The 17837-nt window shown below is 40.8% G+C and overlaps 1 protein-coding gene across 6 annotated transcripts in view; it reads left to right on the top strand.

The window, feature by feature from the left end:
- The window catches only part of LOC146202880 (guanine nucleotide-releasing factor 2-like), an 81884-nt gene extending 68627 nt beyond the window's left edge, over positions 1 to 13257 (top strand). For 5 of the 6 annotated variants that reach the window (XM_084588427.1, XM_084588433.1, XM_084588429.1 and 2 more), the window contains 5 exons: positions 365 to 459; positions 5736 to 5916; positions 6015 to 6112; positions 6802 to 6933; positions 7376 to 13257. In XM_084588427.1, the coding sequence (XP_084444553.1) occupies positions 365 to 459; positions 5736 to 5916; positions 6015 to 6112; positions 6802 to 6933; positions 7376 to 7514 (645 nt within the window). In that variant the 3' untranslated portion in view covers positions 7515 to 13257. The remainder of the gene's footprint in view (positions 1 to 364; positions 460 to 5735; positions 5917 to 6014; positions 6113 to 6801; positions 6934 to 7375) is intronic. The other variant, XM_084588431.1, reaches the window with a different exon arrangement.
- Positions 13258 to 17837: the final 4580 nt, after the last annotated feature.

Below are 17837 nucleotides of genomic sequence, written 5' to 3'. Positions count from 1 at the left end.
TGCCACACCAGATAGTGCAAGAAATAGGGACAAACCTATGAACATGACAAACATTGCTATGATAAAATATACAGAAAAAAATTTCCACACCTAAGCATAGGTGTTTGTGTGCTTTAAGGTACACAGATTTATATGGGCATGCAAAAATGTTTTTCAGAACTGTATCAATTATGAATAGAGTACCTTGACCATGCTCAATACTAATCAAATAACAAAACAATCAAACTGATAGAAGTATAAGAGTGAAGTAAAAATGTACAGTTTTTGTGACAGCCTTGATATGATGCAAAATATTTCAACTGTGCTGGTTTCTCGACCGTGGTGATGTATTTCAGTATTTGTTCACCTCATTACATTTATTTAGATCTCTGAGATTCTTATCTGGGCAAAAGAGCAAAATGAAGATTCAAGTCCAAACCTGACAAAGTTCACTGAACACTTCAACAAGATGTCCTACTGGTAAGAGTTCATTTCCAATTCTTTTAACACACTTTGTATACTGTTCAGCTACAGTCATGTTCTAAGCTACCCAGGCAGCTTGGTTGGGTGGGAAGCTTCTTAAATATAGTCAAGTGACAGTGAAACACCTGCCCTGTCATGGTGGAATTTCTGGAGTCCTTCAATACGGTGCCCCTGATAGCCAATGTTCCTTTGGAATGTTAAACCCTATAGACCAAATCAAACCTTGTTCAGCACTTTTACAAAATTCTTTTGGAAGGACATCACTCCTGCTGATGCATTTGATTATAAAAATGCACGTCATTTTTGTGCTAAAAATGCTCATCACTGTTTTGATACAGGCTTAAATCATGATTACAGTACAGTATTCCTAGTCCTCCCATTTGGAATTCTTAGTTTTCTTTAATACTAATGTGCTTATGGAAGTGATTTATTCATCAAAGATCAAAGAAGAAAAAAAAAAAGCCTTTTTTAGTGCGTAGCACTACTAGCCGCAATCACGAATTTCGCCGATGTCTGTCCGAAGCCTCTCATTCCCCATGAACTTGAAGCAGAGAAACAGAAGGTGGCAACGCGCATCGCGCGGCTCAGCATTGAGGAGGCGGAGCGGCCGCATAGCTGCAGCAGAACCCGCGCTCTCGGTCCGTCCGCCAATCCGTGAACTTGAAGAGGAGGAAGGGAAAGCGGCTACGCCTGCATCACGCGGCTTAACATTGAGGGGGCGGTGCAGCCGGATAGATGGGCGGTGAGAGATGGGCATGCCCCCAGTGAGATGGGCGTGCCAGTTGCGGACGTGGTGGCCCCCACTGGGCAGCGTTTCACAGGCGTGTGTTTAATTATTCTGGAGCACGGTTCTCCGGAGTGAGCATGTCGTGTGTCGCTCGCGCGTCCTCAACTGCCTCAACTGCAGCATCTCTCTCATCGCATCAGTCGCTCCTCAGCCTTCACGGCAGCAGGCATGCACGCGGTGCTCCCTGGACCTCGGCTCCGAGCCGCTCGTAGCGTCATGAAAAGGTTCTGCCTGCAGCGGGAACGTCGCATTCTTGGCTAGCGGAGGTTCTCAAAGATTTGGTGCGGGCCGTCTGTGATTTTCTCGGTTAAGGGTGGAACACTCTCTGTGTCACTATGATCTTACCACAGGGAATGGTCGTCCTTAGTAACACTCGTTGCGTTGTCATGAAGGTCTGCCTCGTTGGCTCAATGCCACGATGGCTCTGCAGGCAGTCTCTGCGTCAGATGCCACTCACTCACTTCTGTGGGGGCGTCGCGCGGCGGCCCCCTTGTCCGGGTAGAGCCCTCACCTCGAACTAAAACACTCTCCCAGACCCCACTTGGCCCTGGGGGGGACCTTGCCGGAGGTGTTGAATGGATGATGATGGGCTGATGAGTTATGTGTGACTCTGGGGCACGGCATTTTCGTGTGTCAATCCCCCTCCCCATCTGACAACGGCAAGCTGCTTGTGCTTACCTCCGCGCCTTGAATGGGACTCGCCTTCAAGCACGTTTCAATCTCCCTTCTCTCCCCCTATGATCCCACCCCAGACCTTTCGGCCTCAGAGCAGTGCATTGTAAACAGCTAGGTACATTAATTGTGCCTTTTTTCGTTTATTTCGGAAGATGGTGTAAGGAAAGCTGAGGACGCGGCTTCGCCGCGCGTTTGCTTTGCATCGCAATGGATGAAGCCGAGCCCTTGCACTGCAGCGCAGGTTCGCCGTGCTTGACGTGGTGAAGAGTACAGTGGTTAAGCAGCGCTACGCACTATACTTCGCATTTGATTAACTATGCAAATCGGCCGTATTTTTTTTTTTGTGAAGATTTATTATTGAGAAATTTGAGTTTTACATTTTCTTCTGCAACTTGGTTCAAACTTGTGACATCAGCTCTGAAAAGGACTCTGTGATATCCTTGTTTGGAGGTGAATGTGCTGTCTCAGAGTTCTTTTTTAAAGTAGTCACGACATTTTTAAAGTTTGGTTGCGAAAACAGCTAGCGGCAGATTACAAGCTCTGACTAAAAACAGCCCCTTTGTCATTGGATGGTTGTAGTCTTGTCGATGCAAACAAACTTCCATTTGTGCTCTGTGTCTCTTTAAAAATCATGTTTAATATGTGAAGTCGATGGTTTGACGGGAACCTGTCTGGTCGGGGATGGGCATTCCTGGATTCTGAACGATGATTGCGAAACCTTGCACAATCAGATTGTGAACAAGGCTATTCGCAATTGTTGTTCTGAAGGCTGAGACATCAGGAACATTTTTCATTGGTCGGTGTTTTGCCTTCACTTTCATGTTTGGTATAGTATTTGGACAGGTGCCTCATCATTATGAAGAGTCTCTTTATATGATGTGGCCTCAATAAAAAGAATGGGTACCATGTACCGAAAGCAATTGAATCCACATAAAAAGGATTCATGTTTGTGCATCTGGTTCTCTACAATTAAGGTTATGAATGACTTTTGGAAATCGCGAATCTGATTTAAGCTGTACATGTATTGCCCCACAGGAAAAAAAAAAGAGAGAGGAAGTAACTGACATACAACAAAGTGACGTGTTATACATGTGAAGCGTAACTGCAAGGAGCAGTGTTTTCAGGTTTTGCTACTGTGATTACTGCCATTGCAATGCTGAGAATAATAGATTTAATGCAGGTATCTTATGACATAAGGTTATGAAAGTATGCACCAAGTTTTTTATTGCAGCAACATCTTCTGCAGTTAAGTTATTAAGGGTTAGGTTGATTGATGTTCATAATGAGCATCGTCCGAGTTTGATCTGCTTTTTCTTATTTATTTGTAATGAATTTACTACACTTTAGGAATGCAGGCCACAAAAAGCATTTCTTAATATTGCTCTCCGGTATTTGTTACTATGGTCATAAAGTAATGTCATGTTGGGACATATTATAAATCCCACAGTAGAGCTGACACATCACATAATTTTATATAAGAACTAAATAATGCGCGCTCAAGGATGCTCCCTTGGGGCATGCTAAAATTTACTGATTTGCGAGTGGCTAAAGGCATTTTATTTTTGCTTTTGTTTTTTGCTATTTATTATTGCTTTCAGTACTGCAGGACTGAAGTTAGTAGTACTGGTGGTATCGTAAAAACCCGTATATAATAAGAGGCTTCCACCCTTCCCCCCCCCCCCCCCCCCCAATTTTGCCGTGACAAATTTCCGCTTCATATTATGTGCAGATCCGGGCCTAAATTAGTCGTTCTGGTCTCGTTGTTATTCAGTGCTACTAGCATCGGGCTTCTAGTGAGAGGAATCGCGATCTAGAGGTGGTGTCGTTTGACTGTTCAGACTGTTCCTATGGTTTCGGTTTCCTCACGCTGACTCTGCGTTCCTCACGACCACAGCATGACCACGGTGATTGCGGCACACATGCGGCCGGAAGCAGGTCAATCGCACATCATCTTATGTAGGAATGGCGAAAGCAGCACTCAGCATTTTGCATAGGTATCTCGCGGGTCTCCCCAGCCTTGCTGGCTGTGCCATACGGCCGAATCGCAGATGCTTAACCAGCATTCTCGAAGTCATACTGTCGAGAAATGCAGTGTAACGAATGCGTTTAGAGGCACTGAAGAGGAGTTTCTACGGAAAGATGTATCTAGCAAAGGACTCGGCACATAATACACTGCAAGGCGGCGATCGTGAAAACACCGAATCCGAAAACACCTCCAGGACATACACACTGCATGCCTGCTCATTGTGCTAGACGTGAACAGGTGGGAACGCGGCGCATGCAAACCGTCAGCTTGTGCGCTGCCATTCGGCGTCCGAGCTGGAAGCAGCTTACTGCTTTACAGCAACAGTAGGATCGTGTGGCTTCCGCGATTTCCAGAGTGGATTTAAGCTGCTCTTCTTACGCTGTATCAAATTCTCTGATCAAGTATGTAGGCGCGAGAGAAGAGCGAACCAGCACTGGATCATGAAGGTGCATGGTGCTATTCAACTCCTGGCATGAGGTGGTGTTGGACGTGAAAGCACAGAGCACAAGTGCCTGGCAGAGCAACCGCGAAATTTAGGAAATAAGTGCTTTTGTTGATCTTTCTTTACTCCCATTACACATGAATAAAAACATTTTTTTCTCGTTTTCGCTACCCCAAAATTACACTTCGTGTTATATGCGGGTTCTTATGGTACTCCTTTTATGCCACAATAAAATTATCAGGCAGTGTTTGATGACTTCCATGTAAAAAAAGTAATAACTGGGGTTACCTGTCTTTATGTTGTGTTTGGTTGGGTTTAATGGTGTATAACCAGCTCAGGCTATGATGCACCAAGCACAAGGTTATAGTATGGTTTTTTATGAAATCTGAAGTGAGCAGCACTAATCAGTTTAAGTACTATTTGCAAACTTTCCTAAATTTAAATGTATTTGTTTTTCTAACATCATTGAAAAAAATGAGCTTCCAAGTTAGAATTCTCACATTCAATTTTTTTTCAGTAACAGTACTGTTGAGAGAATAAAATTATATACAGTCACGAACAGAAGAATATGGACCACACTCTGGTGGTCAGAGTCTTCTAGTAAAAATTATCCATTCTTATTCCATACACTAATATTTACTTTTGTATTTGCAAGTGAAGACTGCAAACACATTTATTTCCACTATGTGATGATACAGAAATGTTTGAATGCGGAAATGTGGTACATTTTATTCTGTCCGTGTCTGTACGTGTATAGATGCATTGCGGTAAAATTGATGCAAGAATATGCTTGGCAGTTATTATTCTCTTATTTTCTTTATCTCTTCAATTACTTTTTTGGAGTTACATGTAATCTATACAAGTTTTGCTGGCAGATTGTATCTAAATGAAGGGTATTTGAATGCATGTTCACGGCATTTTGCACTTCAGAATAAGAAGGATTGGAAACCATATCAAAAGAGAATTGTTTATTCTTTTTGCTGATCCTTTACCATGCGCTATTTTTTTCTTCAATATCACTTCATTGGTGCATCTGCTTACAGGAGAATAGTTTAAATGCTTAATTTTGTTCCAAAATATTTTTTGTTTTCTGTTGCAGCCAGGTTTGGAAACACTGTCTAACTACTATTTGCATTTCGTATTTGTGACAGATGTGCGTGCCTTTTTTCAGTGTTTCTTAAAAAATTTTTCAGCTGTGTGAGTCACATGCTGCACTAGAAACCATGTAAACAATAGCTTGTTGCAGTACACTGAATTCCTCACATAGTATAATGTACACTGTTTAATATATTCTTGGGACTGCTTCACTGTTTTACATCATTGCCTTGTTTGCTTTTTGCCAGGGCACGCTCTTGCATCTTGAAGCAGTGCGACGCGAAAGAGCGCGAGCGAGTAGTAGTGAAATTCATCAAGATCATGAAGCATTTACGCAAGATCAACAACTTCAATTCTTACCTGGCCATTCTGTCAGCTTTGGATTCTGCACCTATTCGCCGTCTGGAGTGGCAGAAGAACATAACTGAGGTGAGCACAGTGCCTGGCTGCCCCCATATCGATGTGTGCCACCTTCTCTGTGGTTGTTGAACCTCATTTCATGCTCACTTTTTGCGTTTATTTCTTAGGGCCTCAAGGAGTACTGCGCCTTGATAGATAGCTCATCATCTTTCCGTGCATACAGACAAGCTTTGGCAGAAACAACACCGCCATGTATCCCTTACATGTGAGTACATTCAAGTGGCGCCACTGCTTTACAAGTTGGAGAAAAGCACTGATGAGGAGCTGTCCAACTTTCAGTGCCTTCTTGAAGTGTTGTTGTTTTAAGCCCACATGAATGGCTAGCTCGTCGTCATTAGAGCTAGCTGCGCACCTAAGCTTAATAGCTGCATGTCAACTCGCATCATTCTTTGTTTTTTTGTTTTTTTCTCTCTCTCTCCGTGGTGTGCTCTCTAACATTTATAGGCACTAGTCATGCAGTTTTCACCAGAAATTGGAGAAGGATAGCTCTGGTAAGATGTCATGCAGCACCTGCAAAGTGCCATCGCTCAAGTAGCCTTCAGGGTACATCTCGCTTGATCTGAAACAGAAGGACCCTCCGCATATTTTAAGTGTGAAGAAAGATTGTGCTGTTTGCAGTGACCAAAAAACAAAAGGAGGCAAACGAGAGGGTGTGTTTAACTGCAAGACCAGCAGCAAACATTATTGCCCTTATATCACGTTTTTCCTTTTTTACAGAGGAGTGAGTTTTTTTACAAGACCAGAGAAGTTTCTAACTGCAAAGGGTTAACAAATCTTGCACATCTAAAAACTTGGCTTCAGTAAATTGCAGCTTTCTGAAGGAGCTTTTGATGGCTTACTCGGGTATATTGACTGAGTTATGGGCATTGTCAAAAGCCACATGCTTCTTTTCAGCGGCCTGATTCTGCAAGACTTGACTTTTGTTCATGTGGGAAACACAGATTATATCACAGACTCCATAGTGAACTTTACCAAATGCTGGCAGCAGTTTCACATCCTTGAGCCGATGAGGTGCTTCAAGAAAAAGTAAGCAATCGATCTCACTGTTCCTTTCTTGTGCTTCATTGCCTTCAGACTGCAAATTTTTATTCATGATGTGCTGTTCTTGTATGTTTGTTCAGACAAGTGTCAACTTGATGGATTCTGCATCGAGTTTTTGCTTGCACATGCATGCAAAGAAAGAGCCTAATTAGGCATTTATAAGCAGTTTCTTTTTCATTATGCATTTATATATTACACAGTCCCTTCAAGTTCATTTGAGATTTTAGATCCTAAATTTTAATATGGCACAGACTGTATCAGCCAAAGAAAATCCAGGAAGGTACATGCCACAAATCAATATATTTTTGTAAGTGAAGCCTGTGGATAGTAATAAGATTAGAGGTGAGAGCTGCAAAGCGTTGTGTGCTAAATTCTAGTTGCTGTGTAGGCCTCTCTGTTAACTGTTTTGTGTTGGACCACTCTACAGGCCATTTACATTTAAGCGCAATGAGCAAATCATCGACTTCTTCAACAACTTTGAAGACTACCTCTCAGAGGACGCAATGTGGGAGATCTCTGAGAACATCAAGCCACGCGCCGGCCAAAAGAAGAAAGACTACAGCTAAAGCAGTTATTATTTACACCTGGCATTTTATCATGTGCACCCCTTGATGGTGCTTGCTTGCTTTTAGTTCATTTACCAGACCAGCCATTTTTGAAGGCGACGAATACTTAGTGCTGTTTCATATTAGATTTTTTTTTTTTACTTTATATTTACTCATGCTTGTTTTATCTGTGCTTTTAATATAAAGCCTTTATGATGCTAGTTTGAAAATTGATGTGAAATCTGTGTAGTGTATAGCTGTGACAGCTGTGGACCATGTAGAATGTTTTCCTTATTGAGTCATTTTAAGGCGAGGCAATCACTGGCACTTTTTGCAGCCACAATCTAGCAGCAGCGTAGTGTCAACCTTCAGAGTGCAATTATTTTATTACATTTTTTTGTTACTGTATATGTGTGTTAGTATTGCCAATAATTTATTCTTGTCACTTAGCAATGTAAACTTTAGCTTAGGGGCTCTCTTGCCCTTCCAAATGTGAAAAGTATGCAAGCTTCAAAGTGTTTTTGACTTATGATTAATATAGTGCTATATATATTTATTGACTGGCAACCATGCAGATTTTTTCTTTGCAATTTACCAGACTTGGGACTACTGTTTATGCAACGTTGCCAAAAAACTGTGCACCCTCCTAAACTAAGCCTTGCTGTCAAAGCTGTTCCACTTGTATTGTAGACCCCACCAACTTGAAACACAGTTACCTGTCACCATATCTGCATGCGCAACATCGTAAAACTTTTGCTATTATTATAGACTGGGGCAGCATTCTGCAGAGCACTACATATGCAGAATTGCATGTGCAGGGAGCTGGATGTGATTTGATTTTTGTTTTGTTTTCTTTAGGAACAGTCTATATTGATAAAGCACCTATGTCAAGTTATGTAGAACCCCACTATAGTAAACTCGGATATAGTAAAATGGAACAGTAGTCCCATTTCAGCTTCCGACTGTGCATCGTAATTTTTTTTTTAGTTTATAGCGCAGACATCTTCAATAAACATTTGTAGTAAAGAGTATCATACCATGCCGACATACGTTCTGTGGAACAATGACATTGTGGCATGAGCACAGTTTAGGACATCTCAGGGCCACAGACATGAAATGGCATAATCACAAGGCCAACTGTTGAAGGCAAATGTATGTCAATGTTAAACAACAAAATGACACTTTTTGAGGTGGCTTAGCCATGAAGCTTGTGAGCTGTAAGGAGAGGCAAACTTATTGTATGTATGTGAGGAAAAGTGCACAGCATGCACAGAAAAAAAAAAAAAAAAAGAGTAAAGCTGGCTATGAATGTGGAAAGAAGGTGGTGTGAGCCACTGTGAAAGAGAAGGTAGTAAATGGGAGCAGTGAGGAGTAAGGAAAGGAAAAGCAAGAGCACAGGGCAGCACGAATCGCGTAGGTGCAACAGCATATGTGCATGGTTTTGCCGCGCTCTATGTGTCACGCATTGCTTAACTATTGCCTCTGAAATGACACTGAAACCACAGAAGACGTAGTGTTCACGCAAATCTTTGATCTTTATATGAAATTCTCCCATCGCCCCCTCTCGCATTATAGTAGTCTAGTAAGTAAGGTACTTCCACAGTACAGCAAAATCTCATTAATTCAACCTTCAGGGGACCAGGAAAAATGTTCGAATTTTGAATGGTTGTAAAAAAAAAAAAATGGCCGGAAACCATTTGCATCACAGTAACTTTATCTAATGAATGGCTGAAATTTGATGGTTTTACATTTGAGATGTAAACCAAGCAACAGCGATGACTTTTTGCACTTTTGTCAAGTGCTTTGTTTGCACACGCTGCTGGGGATATTGATGAATTGCTCCAAAATCATAAGTGCCTCCACAGGCCTTTTCACAGCGCGATGCAGTAGTTGTGGTGCCTCTCCACAAATGGCCCTATCGTGTTTTTGGGGATGCTTTACGGAATGGTTTATATGATGAGGCATCCTCAAAATGTCATGATTCAGTTTAGTTCGGCACATTCCAAGAGCGGAGAAGGCACGTGGATGCAAGACAGAAAGATGCATAGGTGTCAGAATGGTGTGACATCATTCCAAAATAAAACTAAATGTCCAGTGGCGCACAAATCAGTGTCGGAATCGGTGCTATTGGCCTATGCATACGCTTGACAGCAGCGGCGGAATGGCATTAATTTAAGAGACGTGAAACTTCTATTGGGGCTATGTATAAGGTAGTGGAGGGCACTTCTGATCGCCAGTGTTCCACATAATTCAGGTTCGGGGAGGTCTGTTTGGATGATTGATGGCTTTGTGGGTTGTACCTCGATGTGACCCCTCATCCATACTAACCGGCGCGAGCCCGCCCATGTCCAAATTAACGAACATCTGATGCCATTGAATTACATGGCCATCGACCAGGACCACGCTTCTGTTCGAATTATCCGGATTTTTCAAATGAAAGGGGTTCGAATTAATGAAATTTCACTGTACTTGGACGAAATTGAAAAGCATCAGCTCATAATGACATGATCAAAGCTAATTAGTACTCGATGGAAGGTATTATTAAGTATTTTTTTCTAAACCAACTCTATGTGTTTAGTAAGTAACCATATTACCTACAATATCCATCCTTGGAGCCATGCCATCACTAATAGATATAGTAAACACACTGATATAGTCATTCTTTCGCTGGTCTGAGCAACTTTACTACAGAGGGGTTTTACTACTTGTTCGTGGCTGCTTTTTCAGGGTGTTTCAGAAGGAAAAAATTGCTGTTTTTGTTAGAAAATTTGAGCCTGTATGGTTCTCTTGCACTATTGTCAACAGCCCTGTGCTACAGTCTATATTTATTATAGTTAGCATGCCTTCCTGCTGTAAATGGTGCTCTCACATTTCTAATTTGGTGTCTAGTGCATGCACCAAAATACACCCGGTGTGACAAATAATATTTTTTTTTTCTCTCTCTCTCACGTGCCTGGTGCTTTCAGGTGCTTGCTAAGACAGCTGGGCTTCAGATGTTGGGAGCCATACGGTGTGCTGAAGCTTAACAAGAAACAGTAACATAGATGAGGCAGTATGGCTCAGTCATTCTGCCATTTTTCAGCCAAAAAAAAAATAAAAAAATGCACACAAAATGAATTTCTGCAACACTGCATTTTTTTTTTTTTTTTTTTTTTTTTTTTACTGCATGTGTGAAAGATGCAGCTGCTGTTTGACCTCTTTTTAACAGCTGTTGCATCACATTTACAAAAACAGGTCTGTGAAATATGCTGAAACATTTAATGCAAGTTTTAGCTCTTAGAAAAACAGAAAACATTTGGTCTTTTTCGTCATCGACTGTCACACTGCAAAACAAATGTTGATTTGGTGCTGTGCAGGACTTGCAGGGTTGTAGGCCATGCTTAGCACGTGCATGGTGGTTTTTAATCGACTTTTACATTCTTAATTCTTGGAACCATGAGCTTTTATTGAGAAAATAATAATATTACTCTAGCTCATTTAATGCATTTCACCAGCTCCTATCATTAAGCAATCATTGCAGCCAGGTGTTACTTATTTGATCAGCATTCAAGAAGCAAGACCAAGTGTTCACTCTTCTGTACTGAGTTAGCTCCGTGCTTTGACAAGAAACTCACTCTGTGTACAAAGTAATCTTTGTTTTTAAAAAGTACTGGTAGGATTTTTTTTTTTTTTGCCCTTGGTTTGCCTGCTTGGCGATTATCATACTAGGGGCGCTTCATTTGTTTGAGTATGTAACAAAGAATTAACTTGTCGCCATTTATGACTGGTTCTAATTCAGGCTGTCGCATCTAATACTGCCCTGCAAATGCAACTGATGGACCTGCGCAGCTGCAATGCACCAGTTGCATGCCATGGTCTGAGAGACGCTACCGTAACATTTCTTCATGGCGATTTTCATGTCTTCAGGTGCTAAACGTCTGGTCATGCGTGCAATCTTTCGAATTTAAGTGTTCTATGCTGTGTCCACTGCTATTACTTTCTGGAAAGTTTCTACGCATGCACAGAATCCTGCTTCCATCATTTTGGGTCACTATTTTTCTAATGCAATTCATTGTGGCTTCATCAATAAAGGCGTAACAGTGCTTTTGAGGTAGTAGTAGAGATTATACGCAACACTAGAGCTTTTTATTTGACACAGCATTAAAAGAAAGAAACGGTCTTTAGGAAATCTTTCATACACCTCTGACTGGTGCCCTGTTGATGTCTTAATCCTTTTGCATCAGACAGGTTTCTTGCAACTGGATCACTTTTCTTTCACGAGGCTTGCTAGAAGCTTCTCTGAATATTCACCACTCTTATGTATGCGCAATGGAAAATAAAGTACAGCCTTATTGACTAAGAGAGAAACCATATTTGATGTAATGCCAAGTTCAATGTTCCAAATCCAAGATAGCTCTGGCACACTTTAGTAAAGTTTCCTGGATTGAGGCTTCATGAAAAGCTGGCTAAGCTGTCAAGGTGTATGGACAGATTTCATAAAATGCATAAAAATGCCATTACACATGTTGTTGCAATGTTTTTAAGCCTCTGCCTCTGGCATTGCAATACGCAAGTCAGCGAATCCATCTTCATCAACTGAGCTTTGGCATAATGTGCATAAAGGTACATTTTCTGCATAGTTTCTTTGTGATGTGAAGAAGCTTGTGCGGGAGAGCATTGTTCTGAACATTTATGTTATTATGTCGTGGCAGTCAGCGAACTAAAATAGATTTGATTCTAAAATCTGGTGCAATGTTTTTGTTTGTTTTTTTAGGCAAGCAACAACAGAAAGCCAAAGGTGGTTTTATTTTAAATATTGGCATGCAGGTATTCTTTTTGATTTGTTGCATGGCTTCAGATGTGTTCAGAATGAGAATGCCACTCATAGTGTGCACAGCTAATACCTAATCTGATATCTATATGACAAGACACATACGGCAAGCTTGCATTGTGGCCATTTTCATTAAGTCTTGGAGATGCCTGACAGTTTGTTGCAGCACACATGTGGGAGACACTTCTAAAGTCTGCTAGAGGCTCAGTAATGTGCTGTGCACATCTTGACTGGATAAGTCTAACCTCTAAGATGGTGTACAATATTCTAAGCCAGCTACGCTAACAGTATCTGACCAATGCATGGTACATTTAAGACCTTATTACCTTTGTTGCACTTCATTTTTGTGCTTTACAGATGTTTGGAGGAGTTCTGTACATATTATAAAAGCCAATGTGAAATCTGTAAAATGTCTTGCACATGCCTGTGTAAATATATTAAAAGAATGAAGACTTGTATGTGAGGCACTTCAGCAGCCATTGAGTGAAGTATATCCCTAAATCATAGCTTTATCCTTCCAGGTGTCGTGGAGGCAGTAGTTGTGATAAAAAATAACACTTATATGGCACTAACACCCACACGCAGCAAAACATTACAGAATGGTACTATATACTGCTTGCCAGTATGTGCATGTGATAAAAAAATTTTAATATGCATACGAATGAACTGTCAGCGAGTTCGTTTATGTCATCTAGCATGTCTTGTGCATGTTTCTTGGGGTGCATTTTTTGCTTTTCTGTGTGAGTGTGTGTATAGCCCCATTGTTGCTGGCACTTGCATGTCTTGGTAGGTGCTTATAGGAAAGTGAACTGCAAAGCAGGCCATAACACAGTTTACTGCCGTAATGACATGGGTCTGTGCCCATCTTCAATTATTGTTCATCACTTGAAGTCACAACAGTGTACAATTTGTTCTTCAGTGCATCATTAAAGCTGTATCTTGAGTTCTACGTAACTTGTCTTCATCGTATCAAATGGTCTGTTCATATTTACAAGAGTGATTAAAGTGTCAGTTTAAAAGAAAATCAAATATGCCAATGTAAAGTGCTTTGATATGCATTACAACAGCAGTGTTTCATAGGACATGTAAATTGGCATGGCATTTCATTTAAACAGTTATGCATAGTTCTATTCCTTCCGAGGTTACGTTGACAGCGTTAGAACTGAAAGCAGGCCTCTTCTAACAGCTTTTGTTGCAAAAGAAATTGTGTTTTGTAGCACACATTCTTAATTTTGTTGCATTGTAGCAGAAAAATTTTTGGCCATTGGAGCTAGCAAGTTGATTCTCACTGTAATTGCAATAAAACGAAAAATTAACCCTACATCCAAGTTTCATATTTACGGCACTCTTAAAACCATTGGGCTAAAACATACAAATGTATAAAAAAAAATGCATAACATGCAAAAAATGATGCAGACACTAAAGCCCCCAGGTGGTATTTGCATTGCCTGTTATCCCTTTTGGAAACACTTACCAATAGTAACTGTGAAATTTATTGCATTCAGTATTCTGTTCTATGCAAATGCTTCTTGACAGTCCAAAAATTTGTGCCAATGCAAATTTCTTACTATTCAAAAACATTCTGAAGAGCACAATTAATCTGTTCAATTTTAAAGCTTTTTGTAAGGTGATTGTCCCACCTACCTGTTTGAAGCTTGACATTAAAGCGTTTTACTGAAACTTTAGCGGTAATTTCTCGGAGCTCATAGAGTCCTTTATGCTAACTTTGGCAGCCAGGCAGTTGTTTCAGTGCAAATTAATTATAAACCTTCCCGTTTTATGGCCTCAATCAGGACAAAGCCAATTCCTACAGACAGCATTGCGTATACGATATCTCGAGCTGCGTGCCTGTCGATACCTATTCTGTTTTTGCAGAAAGAACATTTTTATTGCACTCGTTCTTGCTCATTTCAGAGAAATGATCGAAATTCTTGCCAGCCATCACATACATGGAAGGTTTTGCGTCAGTATCTGTGACGTCATACTCTGGATGAAGCTCCAAGTATAGTAACCTTATAGTAGTCAACTCCAAAGTTAAAAAATTCTTGTAGTTGCCCTTTAGTACCGGTTCATTGAAAATTCTTAAAGAAATTTCTCATTCGGATTTGCACGGTTTTTGTGCAGTAAGCCACGCATGCACTACATAATTCATGCGTTACAGTAAATGATGAATGTATTGGGATGAAATGGTTGCTTTCTTCAGGTAGCTTCAACATAAGCCATGCCTTGAAATATTGTGTGCTCAAGGCTTTATTTGCAAGTTAGGCAAAAAAAAAAGAATGGCACATGGGCTCTTCAGTTTAACGCTGTAACTTCTGTATACTTTACCAAGACATGTTCACTTTTGCTACATCAGTGCCAGAGCAGCACATGTTAAAATTGCCTTTTTGGTGTTAATATGAACAGAACCGTAAAAGGTTGCAGCTGATGGAACAAAGCAGCAGTCACTGACCATAACTTTAAAACAAACATATTTTGAAGCCTGTACATATGTTTGAAAGACACTATCACCAACCAAAAATATTAAAACACAACGTTGCAGGACCAACTTGGTCCTTCAAGGGACCCCTGAGGAAGGGACAGAGTTGGTTCTGAAATGTCTGGTTCTAATAAATATTTTTGGTTGATAGTGTTTCTCAAACTTGTTTCAAGAACTCAACCATGCAGATTTCCGCTGAAGATGTCCTCGTTGAAGCCTGTACATGTCTTCGACTTTGGTTAGCAACTGCTTCATTTCTTTGGATAACATTGCTTGAAGACTGATTTGCATCAAGCTCTCAGCTACGAAAGGCTGCATCACAACAGAAAATTCACGCTCTTAAAACTCTTTCCTTCCCGCGCCTATTCCCATCGATAGCCCGTTATCGATGGTTTCACAGTTCGAATTTTCCCGCTTTCGAAGCGCTCCTTGACAAGTGGCGTCATCCAGTGTGAAATAGAACCCTTCTTTCAGTTTTGCTTTTGGTTTTATTTTATCCACTGTGCTGCGCCCATCCAGATGGTCTCCGGAGTAAGGTGATGCTGCTTGTTTACATCATGACGTCGACGTCCCGCGCTCCTGCTGTGCGGAAACGGTGCGGGTCCGCGGAAGTTGACGCATCGGAGAGCTAGTTTTTGGATGCGAGCAGCAGCACTGATGACTCTGAAGACGAATTCAGCTCTTCAGACTTTAGTACTAACATGAAGCGAAACTATCTCAAACTGACCCGGAACGTCGACAACCATGCCCCGATAAGTTTCGCTTTCGCCCCCGAAGTTCAGTTTTTGCTGCACGCTGATCGGAAGAGATTACTGTTCTGAAGGTCACAACTGCTATCTGCAAGGCGACAATGTCTTTTGGGCAGTATAACTTGCCGTCTGGAGCGCAGGGAGTCGCATTTTCCGCTAGACAGCCAGGGGTTGACCTCGACTACTGCTTTCTTTCCTAACTCGGCGAATACTGTACGCAGAAAGCTAGGATTTGCTGCAATGTTGCATTGGTCCCTGTTGTAAAAAAACGCAATTTTTCATTTGTGTCAAGAAACTTTGGTGTTTTTGTGCATATTTTTCTTCAGGTTTTTTTTTTCATCATTAACTCAATATAGTCACTAATACCATTGTGAAGAGGAATTCGTCCTCTACAATTTGATTTTAGATAGTCCTGCACCAAGTGAGTTTAAAGAAAAAATATTAATGACACCACCCAAAAACCACCACTTTTCCCGTGGGCAGGAGAGTTAAAATTGTGTCTGGCTCCAGAATGCACAAAAAATAAATCTGCAATAAATTTGATTTAAAAAAGTTTGACACCTATCTCTCAGTCACAAGAAACATCTTGGAATGAGTAGTGTGCCTTAATTCGACATCTTCCCTAAACACTTTTCCTCAATTTCTTCTTTTACCAAGGGGAAACACTTGATTTGCACCTGCAGGTCATTGTTGCACTTGGTAACATTGCTTACCATTATCTTCATAGGTGACTCCAATGGACGAACTGCAAGTGCTAATGTTGGTGGTAGCTGCCTATGTTAAAGCTCCTTGAAAGCTTCCACAAGAATGAGCTTTGTGATTTATTAGAGTGCAAGTACCTCGTAGGATGTGAAATGGGGTAAGAATGCCCACTCACAGCAGCAGTGTGCCTGCTCAACATGTTAAATGCCACAATCGGGAAATGGTAGCAGCTACCTGTGATATATTTTTGCTAGGGGTGTGTGAATATTCGAAGTTTCGAAATACTAATCGATTATGTTTTTGGTTCGTATGCAAACAACTTATATTCTAAATTTCCCAATATCCGCAAATTAAGCATCCTCAAAACGCAACGGGGCCGTTTTGTGAAGAGGGACTTTCCTACAGTACGCGCAAAGTGAAGCTATTGACGAAACAGAGAAAAAACGTCGTTCTTGCTTCGGTTTCATCTCAAATGCAGACATCCATAGCACTGATGTTCTTCAGGTAAAGTTACTGTGCTGCGAACGGTTTTTGGAAGCTTCCATGGTCATTAGATAATTCAAGCTTCCAGTTCATTGGGACATATTCTCTGGACCTTTGAAGGTTGAATTAGTTTACTGTACTCAGTAGCTATATGACAACTCCGCCGGGTTTCATGCAGGTCCTTCTTATACAAAAAACTGGCATACTATACCGAATTGTTCAGTAGGGTATACTGATATGTGCACTTCTAGTTTTATTTTAATTGCAAATGCCACATGATTTTTGAAATAAGCAAGATGAGCAGTGTTTGCTATTTTTTATTTTTCATTTTGTTTTATCTGATAAGATATTAGATTCATATTTGAAAATTTCAATATTCGCACACCCCTAATTTTTACATATAGTACACAGTAATGCTGTGAAGCAAATTCAATAATCATACGGGATTTTCAGAGTTCTTTCATATCTGTTAAATTCAGGCCAACAGATTTGTACATGATACCAGTGCCCTGTCACAAAATAATGATACAAAGGCAGAAAAAGGATTAGTCATTAGTACAATCGGTATAATGAAAATTTCATTTGACAGTCAACCTCTTCTTAAACCTGCCATAAGCGTTTCTTCTGAAACTAAACACAACTGTGTTAAGGTTTTGACCTGGGGTATTACAATATTCATGCACTAGATAGTATATTGCCAAATTTCACAGTCCCTGCAAGATGCAAATACTTCAAAGGTTGTTCTTTTTTGATTAGTAGGACTTTGTGTGAATAAGGAATCCAAAGACCTTTACAAAAAATGTAAACAAAAAAAAAACATTAGATGATCAGTGCGGCTTATAGGGCACAGTATCATGTATGTATTAGCATGCAAGCGTAATGCAGTTCATCAATCACCATAGCAGATGGTGGCACAGCAATACACACAGCCGCCTCCAGCGCGTGTTATCACAGGATTTTCATCTGCTACCATGCATAGTTCATTTATCGTTTATCATGCTGTCGAAGGACTGTAAACCTTCAATGTAAACCTTTGTTATCGTGATGGGGGTATCTGTGAGAGAATGTAGCGTGTGCAGCAACACATTAGATCACACATGAAGGCTTGTGCGATTCAGAGC

This window comes from Amblyomma maculatum, chromosome 1 (assembly GCF_055883805.1).
Source record: "Amblyomma maculatum isolate TAMU_Amacu chromosome 1, ASM5588380v1, whole genome shotgun sequence".
Taxonomy (NCBI): domain Eukaryota; kingdom Metazoa; phylum Arthropoda; class Arachnida; order Ixodida; family Ixodidae; genus Amblyomma; species Amblyomma maculatum.
This window is presented reverse-complemented; position numbering and strand designations above follow the sequence as displayed.